At 36.9% G+C, this 18,427-nt stretch overlaps 1 protein-coding gene across 2 annotated transcripts in view; it reads left to right on the plus strand.

Moving 5' to 3' along the window:
* Smarcad1 (SWI/SNF-related, matrix-associated actin-dependent regulator of chromatin, subfamily a, containing DEAD/H box 1) overlaps nucleotides 1-18,427 on the plus strand; it is a 65,240-nt gene that overhangs the window by 22,729 nt on the left and 24,084 nt on the right. For both annotated transcript variants that reach the window (XM_041640575.1, XM_041640568.1), the window contains exons 6-10: nucleotides 1,715-1,815; nucleotides 5,884-5,985; nucleotides 7,519-7,600; nucleotides 9,059-9,447; nucleotides 17,755-17,954. In XM_041640575.1, the coding sequence (XP_041496509.1) occupies nucleotides 1,715-1,815; nucleotides 5,884-5,985; nucleotides 7,519-7,600; nucleotides 9,059-9,447; nucleotides 17,755-17,954 (874 nt within the window). The remainder of the gene's footprint in view (nucleotides 1-1,714; nucleotides 1,816-5,883; nucleotides 5,986-7,518; nucleotides 7,601-9,058; nucleotides 9,448-17,754; nucleotides 17,955-18,427) is intronic.

The raw sequence follows: 18,427 nt of genomic DNA on the forward strand, positions 1-18,427 counted from the left end.
AGTCATTTGGGATGCTAGGAGTTGAAGCAAGGCCCTCTGGAAGAGGGGCATTGCGCCTAACCACTGAACAATCTATCTAGCCTCTACAACTGAGTTTAAAAGACTATGCATAATCTCTACTTTTTTTTTTTTTATAAAGTTTTTTTAAGACAGGGTTTCTCTAGCTTGGAAGCCTGTCCTGGAACTCCCTCTGAAGACCAGGTTGGCCTCAAATTCACAGAGATCTGCCTTTCTCTGTTTCCTGCGTGCTGGGATTAAAGTCGTGCACCCCGACCACCTGACTATATCTTTACTTTTTACTTTATGGCATTTTAAAAAATAAGATTTTGTTGATGTTATCAGTGTTATCAGAGAGAAGACTCCAATTCTGTCTCTTTTTAGACAATAATTAAGCATTTTATGTTACATAGCAGAAACTATATTGAAACTTTTTGTAGTGGGATTTAATTTGTATTTTAATAAACAAAACTTGCCCGGGGATGAGAAAAGTAAAACAGCCACACTAGACAGCCTTACAGACCAGGCAGCCATAGTGCACACCTTTAATCACAGTGGTGCATGCCCTTAATCCCAGCCCTAGAGAGGAATATAAAATGGGACGAAATAGCTCACAGACACAGTCTCATTCTGAAGTTTCCTAGAGGCAGGAATACCATTTTCGGACTGAGGTTGAGGTGAGACCCAGTGGTAGGCTCCTTTGCTTTTCTGGTCTTTAGTTTGAACCTCACTATCTGTCTGAGTTTTTATTAATCATGCTTCAGCTTTCTTTTAATGAGTAAAATATTTACTATCGATACTTACATCTACTATATGTATGATGATGAAGTGGTTTTACTCTTTCCTTTTAAGAGTAGATGCTGAAAGTCAGTTGTATGTGCAGAAGGGGTATATTATGAAATGAAACAGAACACTTTGAGTATTAGTACTAGCATGATTGTTAGTTTATAGTAAACTAGGATTCATTTTTCTCTTGGAACCATCATATTGGGAAGTTTTAAACTTGAAACTCTAAAGCTGTCAAGTATATACTCACCTTGAATGAGTTAAAAACATGGGCCTTCATCCTAGGAGGTCCTGGGAGATGGCTCGGCGGTTAAGAGGCTGCTCTTACAGAGGTACTGAGTTCAATTCCCAACAACCATATGATGGCTCACAACCATCTGTAATGATATCTGGTGCTTTCTGGTGTAGGCAGACATACAGGCAGAACACTGTTTACATAAGAGAGAGAGAGAGACAGAGACAGATTATCCTCCCTCCAGTGCATCCTCATTCCTTCTGATTTGTGAAATAGAAATGTAACCCTTTTGTAGATTTGTTCTGAAAGTAAATGAAAAATAGTTTATACAAGGCCTTGCGTAAAGCCTACTGTGCAGTAGGTGCTTATTTACTGTTATCAGTGATGCTGTTCTGATAGCTTACTTTTGATGAGTAACATTTTTTACTTCTCAGCGGTTTGTCATTTGTGAGAACCCATAGTCTCAATATTATCTTGTTGTAGAATTACTTGGTGATTTAATATTTTATGAATGAAGTGTAACAGTGACTTCTTTGAAAAGTTGCAGTCTTTTTTTTCTTTAATTTACTTATGTAGCTGTAGAAGAATCATAGCCCCTTTGTCAAGTAACAATATTGGTATAATTAATACTTTTGATTTAAATTGATTCTTGTTATTTTTTGTGAAAATTCTGAGTGTGTTTTTCTCTTTTAAAAGGTGGTGGACCCAGAAAAAGAAAATTATCTTCTTCTTCTGAGGCATATGAGGAGGATGAATTGAATGACGATCAGTCTCTAAAGAAGCCACGAGTGGAACGTGTAAGTGCATTTGAATTGCTATATCAGAGTTAGAGTATGTTGAGTGTAGGACTAGTTTGATGGCTCAGAAGTTAAGAGCACTAACTGCTTTTCCAGAGGTCTTAGACTCAATTTTTAGCATGTTGTTCACAATCTTCTATAACTCCAGTCTCAAGGATCCAACGCTGTCTTCTGGCCACTGTAGGTACTGCAGCTGCAGGCATATGGTTCATACATGCAGGTGAAAAACCCATCATTCACATCAAATAAAAATAAATAAAATCTTTGGGCGGTGGGTGGCTCATGCTTTTAATTACAGCACTTGGGAGGTAGAGGCGGATGGATCTCTGAGTTCAAGGCCAGCCTGGTCTACAGAGCAAGTTCCAGGACAGGCTCCAAAGCTACAGAGAAACCCTGTCTCGAAAAACCAAAATAAATACATAAATATAGAATTTCAAAAGGAAGAAAAAAGACTGTGCTGAATGTGTAGATATTATACCAGAAAGTTCACCCAAGTAAATCAGTCTTCTGTTTTTGCAGCTCATAAGTGATTCTGCATCATAGTAGTTGTTTATGTTGTGCTGCTAGATGGTTCTAGTAATTAAGCCAGAGTTCTATAAACCATGTGTAAAGTTTTTTGTTTCTTTTATGTGGTCATAAACTACTTCCCATAGTGCTGTAAATACTGGTTGAAGAATTATGTGTTAAAGCCTGGGCCTGGACAACCCTAAGAAGCTAAACTCAGCCCTATCTTCAGTAGACCAACTGACTAAATAAAGACAGTAGAAACCTACAAACATGGCTTACAGAGCTTTTGCATAATCATTAGACCCATCCAGTGGTAAACTCCTGCTGTAAATAGCCCCACTAAAGCATGTTGCAGCTGGGTTGTAGAGTGTCCGTACAGTGCTTGCCTACCAGCACAAAACACTTGACTTTGATCCCAGTACTACATAAAGCTAGGTGTAGAGACTTAGGCCTGTAATGTCAGTATTCTAAAAGTAGAGGCAAGATGACCAGAAGTTCAAGGTCATCCTTAGCTACATGATTGGTTCAGTACTAGCTTGGACTGTGTGAGACTCTGTCTAAAAATAAAAGGCATTTGAAGAGAAAAAGGTTTCAATAAAGTCAAGGCATAACAAATAGCATTGAGACCATAGCTCAGTGGTAGAATGTTTATCACCCTATCCATGGCCATGAGTTTAAGCCCCAGTACCACCAAAATGTGTGGCTAGAGCACACACTTACCAGCAGCAGAAAGCAGACATTGGTCTTGTAAGTCATGAAGTATGGACCCACTCTATAGTTTAAAAAAATATATACTATATAATAAGTGTCTCTAATCCCAGTACTTGGGAGGCTAAGACAAGTTTCAGTTAAAACCTCAAATTTGGAATAGCAACTGTAGTTGGAATTATCTGATTTCTTTATATTGCTCTGAATAAATTCTCCAAAACCCATCCAGTTTTGCCGTGAGCCAAGTAGGTGTATTACTTTGGGCTGGAATGATAATTTGTTTTCTGCAATTCCCTCAGGAAAGTGATTGTGATTACTGCTTGAGTGAGAACGGCAATTCTTGGCACTTTAATGTGGTATTTCCTACATAATGGTCCATACTTCATGATTGACAGCCTAATGTGTGCTTTCTGCCATTGGTAAGCATGTTGTGTTCTAGTGCTGGAACCATAGGATTAATCATAACTTCTAGACCCACTCAGACAGATTTGGGTTCAGCTTCATATGGCTCTGTGGACAAGTGCCACTGACCCCTGGGGGTACTTTTCAGCTGACATTGACTACAGCTGATAAAAGAATGGGATCCTAAAGGTTGATAGCAAATGATAGGCACGTCAGCCACTGAATGCTGAGTCTTTCATTTGTGATGTCGTATGTTTCATTCCAAAAAACCATTTTCCAGAAACCTGTTTGTGGAGGTGCTTTCATTGCTATTGTTGGGTCTTAGAGATGTGATCCAAAGCCTTGTACATGTTAAGCTTATATTCACCCCAGCTCCATATTTTATTGAAGAGAAATGCACACAGCATAAAATTACCATTTTGGCATGGGCAGTTTAATACATTTAGGACAGCCCCAGTTTTGGGTATTGTGACCATGTATATCTAGTTCCGAATGTTTCAGATTCCATTATGTCAGGCTATGCACAAAAGGAGGGTCTCCTTGTTTCTTCATTTCCCCGGCCCATGGCAATCAGGAGTCTACCTTCTTTCTCTCTGGATTTGCATATTCTGGGATTTCTTTTATAAATAATACAGCCATTATATCCTCTGTGAAAGTTTATCCAAGATGTAGCACATATTTTTTGTTTATCTTTTGAAAGTTACACTGTAGTTAGTCTAGGCTCACATTGAATTCATGGAGTCCTTGTCGCTCAGCCCTCTTAGTGCTGGAATTAAATATTCTGTTTAGTGGCTCTCTCTCTTTCTCTCTCTCTCTCTCTCTCTCTCTCTCTCTCTCTCTCTCACACACACACACACACACACATGCACACCATGGTTTGTTTTTCCATTCTTTGTTGATAGGCATTTGAAATATTTTTAAGACAAAACTGAAATAAACGGAATTGTGGCTGCTAGAGCCTTTATTTCTATAGCTTTTGGGAGGTGGAGACAGAATAATCAGGAGTTAAAGGTCATCCTGGTGGTATAGCAAATCCAAGGCTAACCTGAGCTACAAAGACCCTATCTCAAGAATGGTTCAGTGCTTTATAGCAGATGATGCTATGAACTGTAATCTTTTAAAGAACCCAAGTTTGGTTCCCAGCAGTCATGTTGGGTGGGTCTCAACTGCCTATAATTTCAATTCCTAAGGATCTGACACCTCTTCTGACTTCCACAAGCAATCACACACATACAGCAGACACACTATACATAAATAAAAGTAATACAATTTGTTTGATTTTTGGTTTTCCAGGACAGGGTTTTTCTATGTAGCCTTGGCTGTCCAGGAACTAGCTCTGTAGACTATGCTGGTCTTGAACTCAGATCTAACTGTATCTCCCTTCCAAGTGCTGGGATTAAAGGCATGTGCCACCATGTCAGGCCTAATGCAGATCTTTTTTTAACAGATAAACCAGGGTGCTCTGAGAAAATGGCCAGATTGGTACAGCACTAATGCTTTCTACAAAAGCATTAGAAACTGAATTTTGATTTCTAGCATCCACATAAAAACTGTGCAGTGGTGAGCCTGTATAAACCCAGTAGCAAAGATTGAAACAGGCTAATCTTTGGAGCTTGGTGTCCAGCCAGTTCACTAAGAGCACCTTTGTGAACATAGGGTGCCTGAGGAGAACACTGCTGTCAGCCTGTGGCCTCCACGTGCACATGGCCGTCGGCATCCACATGTACCTCCATGAACACATAGCCTCTGGTATGACGGAGGTCTAGGAATGTGTTGTGGGAAAACACCTGTTTATTTGCCCTGTCACTTGTTTATGTTTCACTGTAGTCTTCAGAGTGCTTGTCTTAGAGACTTCGGTGTCCTCATGGAATGCGATGTTTCAGTTCCTTAATGGCCCATCAATTTTGTTTTGTTTCTCAGATGGTATGGCTATGTTCAGGGTCAGTAATGCTAAATGAAGCTGTTGGTATGAGTTTAATTTCTGAGGATTTTGAAATATTTTCTCCAAATACTATTGTTCCTCTGTTCAAAATCCTATTCTTCTGATGTTTCATAATGGAGACTTGTAGTCTGTGACGCTCACTGTACTCCAGCCCACTGCATCACATTTGGTATGAAATGCTTGCAGCTTTCTTCTTTCTATCCATATAGATAGATATGCTTATAGTTTGCTTTTACATTGTTGGTTACTCAACCCTGGCCTTGTGCAGCTCAGGTATGAACAGCCCCATACATAGGCTTTATGCCCCAAATAGGACTTGATTTGCACCTGTCTTTATAGAGTGTCAACTTGTCCCTCTGTGCCAGGGAGTAACAATCACAGCTAGTTATTTCTTTTTCGGCTATTAAAAGAGAACTGTAGCAGCTCAATTGCTAGATAATACAGATAAAGGAGAGTGGGGAAGACTTGATCTTGTCTGTTTTCCTCTCTCCCCCCCCTTCACCCCTCAGGGAGAAGAATCAAATGAGTCTGCAGAAGCCAGCAGCAGCTGGGAGAAGCAGGAAAGTATTGTATTGAAATTGCAAAAGGAATTTCCAAATTTTGATAAACAGGTAAGAAAGGTAGAAGTGTTGAAAAATGTAGTGTGTGCTACGTTTGTCTTACAAAGTAGTGTTTGAGTTAAACCATGTGCAAGCTCTGTATTATATAAATATTTTAAATTGTCTGTTGATTAGTTAATTTTCTGTGTTTACTAATTGTGGTGTCAGCATTATAAATGAAACCATAATAAACATAATTGTGAATCCTTAAGTGCAAAAGGCTGTCTTGTCTCCATCATGTTCATTCTTCAACTCTTTCATGAAAGTTTTAAATTGCAGTGCTAATTTCAGTGTCTTCATACTCTGTAGAGGTCATTCTCCTCCCTTGTTAATATAAAAATGGTCAGTGTCACTAATGTCTCATGTCAAACATGTCACTGTTTTAAAGATGCCTCTGCACTATCTCATTACTGCATATTGAAGAACATACTTGGTTTAACATTTGGAAAATGTTTACATTGTATGTATTCCATTTTGTGCTCAGTCAATCCATCTCAACTGGTGAACTGAATGCACAGTCTTGTTATTCTTGTTCTTTACATGTATTACATCTGCATGTTTTCTAGCTGGGGATATAGTATAGGTGGTAGTACACTCGCCATATTTACACAGAGACTAGGCTTCATTCCTAGAAACATGTATACTGCATGCCTGTTATCCAAGCACCAAAGAGGTAGGGCAGGAGGATCGGAAGTTCAAGGACATCTATGGCTGCATAGCAGACTGGACTACATGAGACCTTTTCTTACATTAAAAAAAAAAAAATGAATTACATGTTTTATACCAGTGTGGCAGTGAATTAATTTATAATTTTAGTAGGCAGGAGGATCAGTTGTTCAAGGCCATCTCTGGCTACATAATTCCTGTCTCAAACAACAGAAAACCCAGCAACAACAAAAGTTGAACCTCGTAGTTAATGAATGTTTAGCTCTACAATGAAATACCTGTTTTGGGGGGCTGGAGAGATGGCTCAGTGGTTAAGAGCATTGCCTGCTCTTCCAAAGGTCCTGAGTTCAATTCCCGGCAACCACATGGTGGCTCACAACCATCTGGAATGAGGTCTGGTGCCCTCTTCTGGCCTGCAGACATACACACAGACAGAATATTGTATACATAATAAATAAATAAATATTTAAAAAAAAAAGAAATACCTGTTTTGGTTACTTTAGTAGATTTTGATTTTTAGTGTTTAAAATACTTTAAAGAGAGCTAGAAAGTAAAAAAAAAAGTCACATGCCGATCCCTTTTGAAGACTGTATTTGTGAAGTTAAATTAGACAGAAAGGATTTATAGAGTAGCACTAAAACAATGACAGTACCAGGCGAGGTGGTGCACACCTTTAATCCTGGGACTTAGGAGGCAAAAGCTGATGGATCTCTATGAGGTCAAAGACAGCCAATGCAACATAGTGAGACCTTGTCACAAAAGACAGTGGTAATGATGATGAATTCTTTACTTTTTTGGTGATTGCATTTTAAAAGAGCACAAATATTTTTCCATATGCTAATTTTACATTTTTAATGGAAAAAAATAACTTAATTTCAGGAACTAAGAGAAGTGCTCAAGGAACATGAGTGGATGTACACAGAAGCCTTGGAGTCTCTCAAAGTGTTTGCAGAAGATCAAGGTAATCAGTAATGGGCAATGTGCATACCTCCCTGAGCCCTGTGTCTTCGGTAGAGGAGCAGAGGTGCTGACTTGCACGTGATGCTGGGAGTAATGATGTGAAATGTTCTACATAACAAATTCTCATATATTTTGACCTGTTCTTCACCATAATAAAAGTCAAAATAGTACATGACTTTTACACAATCTTTCTTGATTGTTAGGCAACCTTTAAGTTGTGTTATTTACATTTTGACATGTGTCAGGATGAATCTTGCAATTTATTAGCTTATTTATTAGCCTGTATTTGCATGAAGTTGGAAAGCATTGGCCTTAAGAACTCAAGACTATTATCACCCTGGAGGAGCAGATTCTCAGTCCATATGGAGCTCTGAACTGCAGAAGATGATGGAGGAGAGAGGTGCTCACACAAAGTTAGGTTGTACATATTTAGTAATGTTTCCACCCAAGAATCAAATAGACTCAGCATTACATAATTGTAAAGATGACTTCTAAAGTCTTTGATTTTCATTTTATTTAATTCATTTAATTAAGTTTTTATATGGACAAAAGCATGAACATATAATAACATAACTCTGGAAACTCTTTGAATAAATAGAAAATAAAAATTTTAAGTAGAATATGCTCCCTTCTTATTATCTGTGGATTTTTTTTTTAAGGACCTAGACTGATACTAACAATCAACTGGCACTCAGGCACTCAATTCCTTTAATGTGAAGTGGTGAGATATTTGCATATGACCTACACATTTTTCCATATGCTTCCAATCATTTTAAGATTACTTACAATACTGTGCAAGTTGCTTTTATCTTATGTAGGGAATAATTACACATATTCCATGTAGGTCCAATTCTTTTTCTAATATATTTTTATTGGCTTGTTGGATCCATAAATTTGGAACTCACAGATTCAGAAGGTCAGGGCAGATTTACAGATTAATTAGTGCCTATTTTATTATGAAAATCATGTAAGAGAAACTATACCTTTATTCACAGGAAGCTTAGAATTCATTGAGATACAGAGTAGTGGCACATTGAAGTGATGTATTTAGATAATGCATAAATGATGGTAAACTAATTAGGAGGCATAGTGACAGTGCTCTACTGCTTCCATCAGGGTGCGACGAGGCCTGGGCTCCTGTATGCTTTGGGGGCAGTTTGGGCACATGCAGGTCTCATCTGTATCCTAGCACCTTGGATAGAAAGCAGATGGATGTCTAAAAGGAAGTTATCACCTACTTTTGAAACAAGTCTATCTTATTGTTATCTTCACATTCTGTTTTATTGCTCCTAATATATGTTAAGATTTGACAGTAGGTTGTGGTTGAATTCTTCAGTGTTCACAAGGAAAGTGTAATGTTTATATGCTATACTTTCCTTATTTGAAGTCTTATGTTTTATATTTTTTAATTTATATATTTCTAAGTTAGTTACGATGTTTGTATTTTTTTTGTTCACAGATGCACAGTGTGCTTCACAAAGTGAGGTTACAAATGGAAAAGAAGTTGCAAAGAATCAAAATTATTCTAAAAACACAACTAAAACTAAAATGAAACAGAAAATTTCTATGAAACCACAAAATGGTTTTAACAAGAAACGTAAGAAAAATGTGTTTAATCCTAAGAAAGCTGGAGAAGATTCCGAGTACGATTCAGGTTCTGATGCTGGGAGTTCCCTGGACGAGGACTATAGCAGCGGTGAAGAAGTGATGGAGGATGGCTATAAAGGCAAAATTCTCCACTTCCTTCAAGATGCTTCAATTGCTGAACTGACTCTAATTCCTCAGTGTTCTCAGAAGAAGGCTCAGAAAATAATAGAACTCCGGCCCTTTAATAGTTGGGAAGCTCTGGTAAGGCGTGTGTGTGTGTGTGTGTGTGTGTGTGTGTGTGTGTGTGTTTGATTTACAGTACCGATTACAGTCAGATTGTCTTCAGCCCAGGGAAGCATAGATGGGTGGCCTTATCCTGTGTAGAGTCAAACATTACTTTCATTGTAAGCCAATAGTATTTCAAATAGTGTCTGTCATATGACCTAATTTTGAATGAATTAAGGGGTGATTTTCCTGAAAAACCCAAGCTGATTGGCTGGGTGTGCTGTCACTCATCCTTTTGCATAGAAACTTGGTTCATTTCACTGCAGAAGAAGAAATTAGAGCTTACTTTCAGGAAGCAGTTCTGATCTGTTACTGCTGAGACACCATACAGAACGGAGGAATGTGGCAGACATTTGACTACAAGACTGGAAGAGCAGTAGCAGCGGCCAGAGGCATTGCATGGCCCACATACCGGCCTAAGTGCTTTATGCTTCCCCACAAAGAAGCCGTTGTTTATTTTCTTTTTCTTCTAAATGTGACAGCTCAGTTTCTAACATGTTTCTCCTGGTTAAAGAACGTGGCCATTTGATGGAGTATAGCAGGCTGCAGCATTTTTAATTGGAAAAGTAGCAAAGTTGTGGAAGCATAGAATTCAAGTGTAGGAGAAAGAAGGGATGAGCTCTGGTGAGTACACTTTGCACGATCATGTTGTGGTGTTTGACTTCCTGTGAACGAGTGTTATCCAAAATACCTGTTTTTTGAGTTTTATGAATCAGTTCTCAAATCTTATTACTATTGATACTCTTCTGTTTTAGATTTTACTTCAACTTTTTTGAAAACGTGGGGCTTTATTCATGAGTTATGTGTAGGCCCTCCAAGCAAAGCAATATGGATGGTTGTTTATGGCTGTGAGAGATGAGGCGGCTCTTGCTGCTTTGTGGAGGTTTCAGAGTTTTTAATCCTTGTGCTGTGGAGTGGAGATGCATGTGTTTGTGACTAATTTTGTACCTATAACAAATCTAAATAAACTTGAGTGACTTCGGTAAATGTCTTGAAGTATTGATTAGGGAGGCTTCTGCACAACAGTTTTTAAAAGCTTTTTTGTAAACTAAGGTATTTCAGCATATAGAAAACTTAGTCCATTGCAACTTTAAGCACGTGCGCGTGTGTGTGTGCGCGCGCGCGCGCACACACACACACACACACACAAAACCAGACAAAATCTTTCGTTTTGCCCCAAGCGTATGCTTTTCCAGAGAACATCTGTCAAAGCAGATCCCTTTCAAAACTTGTTTGACTTTGCCTGAGTGATTATTTGTTGAGGTATTTGCTGAAGGGCTTTCTCGTTCTTTTCTCCCTTTTTATTTTTCTTTTAATCTTTAATGGTCTCCTGTGTTATGGGGTTGGATTGCTCAGGCTTGTTAGGATTCTAATTTATTTAATAAGGGATGTAGTTATCTGTACCAGTCTGTGTAGTCACTGTAAGCACTTGCCCAGATAGCTTATAATAAAAGCAGATTATACAGTTTTACCAAGGTATATGTGCCAGATGTTTAAAAAAATATTCAGGAACTTAACTTGGAGAAGACATATCTTCTTAATTAATTGGCAGAGTTTCTATCAGTCTTGACATGAATTTGGAGATTATGCACTACTTACTTAAGTCTCTTGACTTTTTTCCTTTCAAGAAGTGGAACATAAGGACTGTAGTGTTTGTCCTAGCCAACCCATCTTAATGCTGAACGTTTTATAAGATAGTGTAAAGGTACCTGAACAGTAGACAGTTTATTTCATTTCACTGAGTACAGTGTTTTGCTATCCTGAACAAAGTGTATAAATAAGCTTTTGCAAATCAATAATTAGACAAGTAAATCTGTAAGCCTAAAATTTATTTTTTTTCAAGCTTTTAGCTTCTACTTTCCAGGACCAGCATTTTGAATGTGACTATAAAGTAATTTATTACACTAGTGAAATTATCAGTGGAAAAATTAATATTATACACATTCCTATAAAAACTATCTAATTTACTCTATAAAAACCATCTAATTAGTGTGATATATCCAGCGTTGTTAATAACAAAAATATTTATCCTCCCAAACTTTTATTTTGATACCTGCTGCACTAAGAAATTACTATGGCAGTTGAAGTTTTAATTGTGTTACACAAAGCTTATTGAACTTAAAAGATATTACAGATTCAGGACAGTCTTTTTAAATCCTTTAATCCCTAAAATGATTATTGAAGTTTTGTCTTAAAGTTTATAAGACTGTTTACCAATGTTTGAATAAACTGTAAATTCATAAATATTTTATAGAAAATACAGCTTTTGTACTTGGAAACTTTAAACCAAACTTTGAAAAGTTCTAGAGGATGGGTTTTCTTTAAAGCATTAGATATTTAATGTACTATTAATCTGATTCACATACTATATAACATATTTGCTCAATATTAACCTTTTAATAGTATATCATAATAATTCCAAGTCCTGCAGTTTTCTGTGTTGCTCTAATTTTCTTTCCAGAGGATTTCTTTCCCTCCTTTCCCTCCTTAAGTTAAAATGTTTTTCAGTTCTCATCACCTTCATTTTATTTGAGGGGGGAAAAGGTTACTTAAAAGATGTAAATTGAGAATAATATTTCTATCTGTAGCTTTATTCATTCCTTTCTTTTTCCTTGTATTGTGATTTAAATAATGTTAGATTTCTTTTATGGTTTTTCTCTTTTACCCAAAGTCTTTTTTTTTTTTTTTTTGGTTTTAGAATCGCAATACTTTACATGCTAATATAAGGAAACAAGTATTAAGTGTATCAGTCTTTGAAATGTAGTGAGCCAAAAATGACATTTGTTTAAGTCAGTATTGTTACAGTGGTAAAAATGGAGTTTTTATTGGCAAAGTTCACTTTTGATGCCATCAGTTCACCAATTACTTGCTGAACTTTGGTCTTTCTAGCCTAGTATAAAATAGATTAAGGGTACTATTATGTCTGTATTGTGATTTTAATTTCACTATTATCTGCAAATTAGAATGTGCATTTATGGGGCTGGAGATATATATAACTCAATTGCCATAGGACCTGTGCAGCATAGGTTCAATCCATGGCACAAAATAAATCAGGCATGGTCGCATATATCTATAATCATAGCACTTGGGATCTAGAAACAGGGTAATCAGAAGTTCAAGATTCTTCTTGGCCATGGAACAAATTTTAGGCCATATTAGGCTATAGGAGACCCTGTCTGAAATAAAATAAAATACACTTTGTTCAAAAAGCATGTGTATTTATACGACTTAATATAGTATTTATGAATAGCTTACTTCATGAATGTTTACCTACCATCTTCAGATCTGTATCTTTTTTATGAATGCTGTGTTCCGTGTAGATGTGATTTAACATTGCCTGAGCAGGTTCAGCTCCTGTCCAAGGCTTTGTTCTGTCACTGTTGCTTTGTCTCAGTGAGTCATAGACTGGTGCCTGGCTTTCCCTTGTTTGACTCTATAAAATGCCCATCTGCCTTCCACTTAAAACACTGAAATAGTTATTTCTTCTTTGTGATAGAGTGGCTTCATTGATTTTATGATTGCTCTACTGGGGCTTTGTTTTAATTTGTACAAGTTAGATAAATTTCTACTTAAATTACAAAAATTACTTACTGCCAGATATATGGAATAATGAATAATAAATAATACTGCTCAAGCTACTTTTTCAGTAGGAATGAAGTCATTTTAGCAATTTGCTTTTAAACAGTTTTTCTCTTATAAAAATTCAAAAGTATTTGTTTTGCAAGAGTGACACGCTGTGGCAGGAGAGAGGTACTTCAGCTCCACTAGGCAGGTCTTCCATTCTCTTCTGTTCTCAGTACCAGACCTCAAGCTCATGCAGGTCCCTGCTCAGTCAGACTGTGCCTTTCAGAGAAGAAAGTTCTTGGGATGCTGCTTGAGTTTTAATGAAAGGTGCTAATCAGTGGCATGTGGAGAATCTTTTTACATGGAACTGTCCATTAAGTAGGAATTGTGGGTGTTCTTTATTGCCCCTAAATAAATATTGATTTTGAAGATGATTTTATTGTGTAAAGTTGAAGCACTATAGGAATGAAAAATGTACTTTTAAGAAATAATTCTATCAAAGGTACCCAGTACTTGAAAGTTTTAGCGTCAAACATTTTATTGATACATTTCATGCCATATAAACAAGATTCTATTTTCTTGGCTTATCTGTGACCTAGGTTTACTAAAAATTCTATTTATAGGGTGACTTTGTACTGCTTAAATTTGGATTTAAAATCTCTAGTAGTTGTTTTAACTGTTGGCTTTTGCTCTTTTGTTCAACTTTTCTGCATTATAAGTACCATGTTCTTTTGTTTTTTATATTTCCATACTCGGGACTAGAATTGAGAATTTCACACTAAGAATTTCAGCAGTCACCCTTCTAGTACATAGAATTATTTGAATTAAACTTTTTTTTTTTGCTTAATTCTTTTATGTGTATGGATGTTTTGCCTGCATGTATGTTTGTGCACCTTATGTGTACTTGGTGCCCATGGAAGCCAGAAGAGAAAGTGTTGGATTCCCTGGAGGTGGAGTTTCAATTGTGACTATTAACTGTCCCCTGCAGGTTCTGGGAATTAAACCTAGGTCCTTTGGAAGAATAGTGAGGGAATGCTCCTAACTGCTGAGCCATCTCATGAATCCCTTTTATTTTAATTTTTATTGTTTTAGACAAGGCTGTATGACCTCACTTGACATCAAGTTTTTGATCTTTTTGCTTTGGCCTCCTGATTGCAGGGATTGAAAATATGTATAGGGTCATTTGTAGCCAGTGCTGACCTTGGCGTATAGTCATAGTTGAAACTGGCTTCAAAGTCTTGATCTTTCTGTTTCCATCTCCCAAGGGCAGGATTTACAAGCATGTGCCACAATACCTCGTATTAAGTAATTTTTGGAAACACAAGAAACTTAGCAGGCTTAAAGCTTCTTGTGGTCCAGTTTTCACAGTGTTTTAAAATAAGAAATAAGAAATCTTAATCTTTTTGATTTAAAACTTTTCAATTGCTTTACAGTGTTCATCAGAATTGTCCTTTGTCCTATTCTACTCTCTTGTTGGAAACCATCTAGGCTCTTCTAGGCTCTGACATGTTGATCTTGTAGTTAAAACAGTTCTTTTTTTACATCTGGGCTTACTGCACTGAAAGGGCTTTCTAGATTTTAGTAGCCTGCTTGTGATACAGGCTTGCAAAATTCATCCTTTCTTCTTAGCACTTAGATTGTCTTTCCTAATAGCAGTAAACCCTGTGAGGAAGGAACTGTTTCTTTATAGCAGATACTTTGAGAGTTAGAGTCATGTTTGCTAAAGAACAAAACAAACAAAACCTGCTAAAATTTATGTAGTGGTAGTTGACTACAAAAAGGAATATCAAATCACATTAATGAAAAGAATATTACTTCTTTGAGCTTAAAAATTTTTTTACCTTTTTTTTCATGTGCATGCATTTATGACTTTTTGTATGTACATGTGTATGGATGCCTGCAGAGGTGAGAAGATGATGTTGGGTACTCTGGAGCTGGAGTTATAGGTGGGTTGAGTTAACCTGATGTGGGTGCTGAAAACCAAACAAAGCAGCAGTACTCTTAACTCTCAGCCATCTCTCCAGCCCTGGCTCCAGGTCTTAAAGTTATTTGAGCGAAGATTGTTTCCATTGAAAAAAAGCACAGACTTTGGACTTTTATGCAGCTTTATGATATTATAAATTTTATGGATCTGGAATTGTTGGATTTAATAAGTTGAGTAGAATGCACTATGTATTTTCTTGCACACAGTGTCTGTTCTATCTTAACCTCTTTCATATGCAAACTTCCAACAACCTGCACAGTAGACATGATGAGGGTTTTTTTGCTCTATTTTTTCATGATTTACTCTTATTATTGTTATTATGATGTCTTTTTACATCGTGGCTGCAGTTTCCCCTCCCTCCTGTCCTCCCAGCCCTTGTCTCTTTGTTTTCAGAAAAGGCCAGGCCCCCATGGATAGAACTAAATTTGGCATATCAAGTTGCAGTAAGACCAGGCACCTCTCCTTGTATTAAGGCTGGACAAGGCAACCCACTATAAGAAATAGGTTCCCAAAAGGCAGCCAAGGCATTATGGACAGCTTCTGCTCCCAGTGTAAAGAGCCCACAAGAAGACCAAGCCGCACAACTATAACATGTAGGTAGGCCTAGGTCAGTCCCATGCAAATTTTTTCTCTCTTTTTATTCTTTTGAAAAATTGGTGTTTTAATGAAAAAATTCCAGTAGAAACTCTTTACCTAATGATTGTGGACAATTTCCCCCTGAATGAACCAAGAGGGCAAGGGCTCACTGAGAGTATTTGCTTGACTATTGTTCCTGTAGAAATGTAATATGCAAACATCAGTATTTTGAATCATGGGACAGACATCTGAATGTTCAAGAACATTTGTGGCTCTTGTAAAAGATCTAGTTTTGATTCCCAGCATTAATATGGAATGTCACTGCTGTCTGTAACTCCAGTCCCAGGTTATATGATGCCATCTTCTGCTCTCTGTGGGCACTGTGCAAATGCAGGGCGCATACGTGAAGGATAAACACTCATAAACATAAAATAAAATCAAACATTTTAAAAATAAAGGACAAATGTATCAATGTTTCACAGTTACGTTTTGTGACATACTGGGCATGGTGGCACATGCCTTTAATCCCTCCACTGGGCAGCCAGTGGTAGGCTGATGTTTGTTTAAGGATCCAAGGTCTATATAGTGAGTTCTAGGCCATCCAGTTATACGTTGTGAGACTTGTCAACAACAAAATTCCAGTAGAATAGATGAGAGAGTTTGTCTCCTACCAACTTACTCTAGTATAGAAATGAAAATGTATTTTGTTACAAATTGCATTCTTTGCAAAAATAGCATATTTCAGAAATGTTAAATTTCTATTTGTGTGGGTTTCTTATTGAATTTAGAAATTCTGTAACCACAAAGATGACTTATGGTAACTTTGAAGTATATGGTAAATATTGCATGGTGATATGAAACAAAATGATCTGTTTTTAATCTAGCAGATGGCTGTGTGTTAGCTTTCTCTCTTCAGTTCTGGGCTGTGAGCTTTTCTACTTTTCTTCTCAGCAGGCTGTCAAGTGGTTTCTGAGCTTTTTCATCCTTTGCACAAGATAATTCAGCTTTGTTCTTCAGGGTGTGGGCTGTCAGCTATCTGTATGAAAAATTCAGTTCATGCTTTCCTTGGGAAGACATTCTTTAAAAATTTCACACAAAATCATTTACATAGGTGCTATATTATAGTTGGTCTTAATGAATTTTTGGTAATTATTAAATTGGTCATAATTAGCTTGTGTGTGTGCTGCTGTGATCAAGCCCAGGGTCTTCTACATGCTGCCAAATGCTGTACCACTGAGGCATATACTTAGATCCATAAAGTTATCTTTTGATTTGTGATACTTTTCTAATTAATACTCTCAGTTTAAAAGTAAGATAATAGGCGAGTGTGATAGGGAGGAAGATGGAAGGAATGGGAGGAGGGGAGGGAGTGGGATCTGGGATTGGTATGTAAAATGAAAAAAGTTTGTTTTCTTTTTAAAAAAAATAATATTAAAAAAAAGTAAGATAATAACCTGTGTCGTGATGCATGCCTTTAATGCCATCACTAAGGAGGCAGAGTCAGGCAGATCTGGATGAGTTCCAAGCCTAGGCCATATAATGAGAGCCTGCCTCAAAAACAAGCAAACAAACTGTTTGGTATGTTGAATGATAAATAACTGTTTTTGATACTTGTAGGGTTGTAGTTCTTATATATCTTAATATTCAATATTCTTAATATTCAGTAGTCACAGAAAATAGTATAAATGGAAGAGAGTGTAGACCCACAGTACATTTTGCTATTTACTAATGGTGTGAAGCTGTGCTTTGGTGGAAAAAATTAGTGGATAGGAAATATAAAAACAATATTTCTAATATAAGGAAACAGTTGCTACCACTATCAAATTGAAAATTGGAGATTATGTATTTTGTGTGGAAAGTGGCAGGATACCAGAGTGAACCACATAGGAATTGAGATGTGGATAAGAAAAACCAGTTCACTCAGTACTTCAGTAATAAGACTTTACAGACTTTTCTCCCTGTAAAGAAAGAAGCTGGCTGTCCATCATGGTTGTGCACTCTTGCACAGTGTTTGGAAGGCACAAGTGAGACTGTTACAGTTTTGAAGCTAGTCTAAGTCATGGGTGAAATCTTAAATAAACTAATTAGGTAAGTAGAAAAGAAATAGCATTCTGTTATTAGATTTGAACTGTTAAACTATTTTTCTTTTTATGTCGTAGTTTACAAAGATGTCCAAAATCAATGGCCTATCTGAAGATTTGATATGGAATTGTAAAACACTAATTCAAGAAAGGGATGTAGTTATAAGACTTATGAACAAATGTGAAGACATTTCAAATAAATTGACCAAACAAGTAACCATGCTCACCGGAAATGGAGGCGGATGGAACATAGAGCAGCCCTCCATTCTAAACCAAAGGTATCATTAATTAAACACATTTCTTTTGATCTTGTATAAAGTATCTGAATATTTTTTTGCATTGTGGCTAGAGAAATTAATTGTTATTCAGCAACTAGGGTTAGAAGAAAGCTCCCTGAGTTTTCTCAGTGGCATACAAGTCTATTTTCATTGATTGTCCCTTCCCCAGCAGGATATTTTATTCTGTTGTGTCATGTAGTCTTATATAACCTTTGTCTTCCTTATCTAGTAATAGATAGTTTTATGTATATTCTCGGAAGCTATAAGGATGGTTTTAGCCATGCTTGTGTAAACCAAGTGTTTTGCTCTTTGTGTTTCTTAACTAGTTTGAAAAGCCCAGATATTTCAGTCTCCTTGGGGATAGAAACACCTTACAGAGGACATGGCAGATAGTAACTCTACACAGTCTTCCAGATGCTACTCAATAAAATACCGTGCCAGAGCCCTGACAAAAGCTAAACCCACAGAACCAT

Source organism: Microtus oregoni, unplaced genomic scaffold (assembly GCF_018167655.1).
Source record: "Microtus oregoni isolate MIOR12 unplaced genomic scaffold, Mior012 000002F_ref0000024, whole genome shotgun sequence".
Classification (NCBI taxonomy): Eukaryota; Metazoa; Chordata; class Mammalia; order Rodentia; family Cricetidae; genus Microtus; species Microtus oregoni.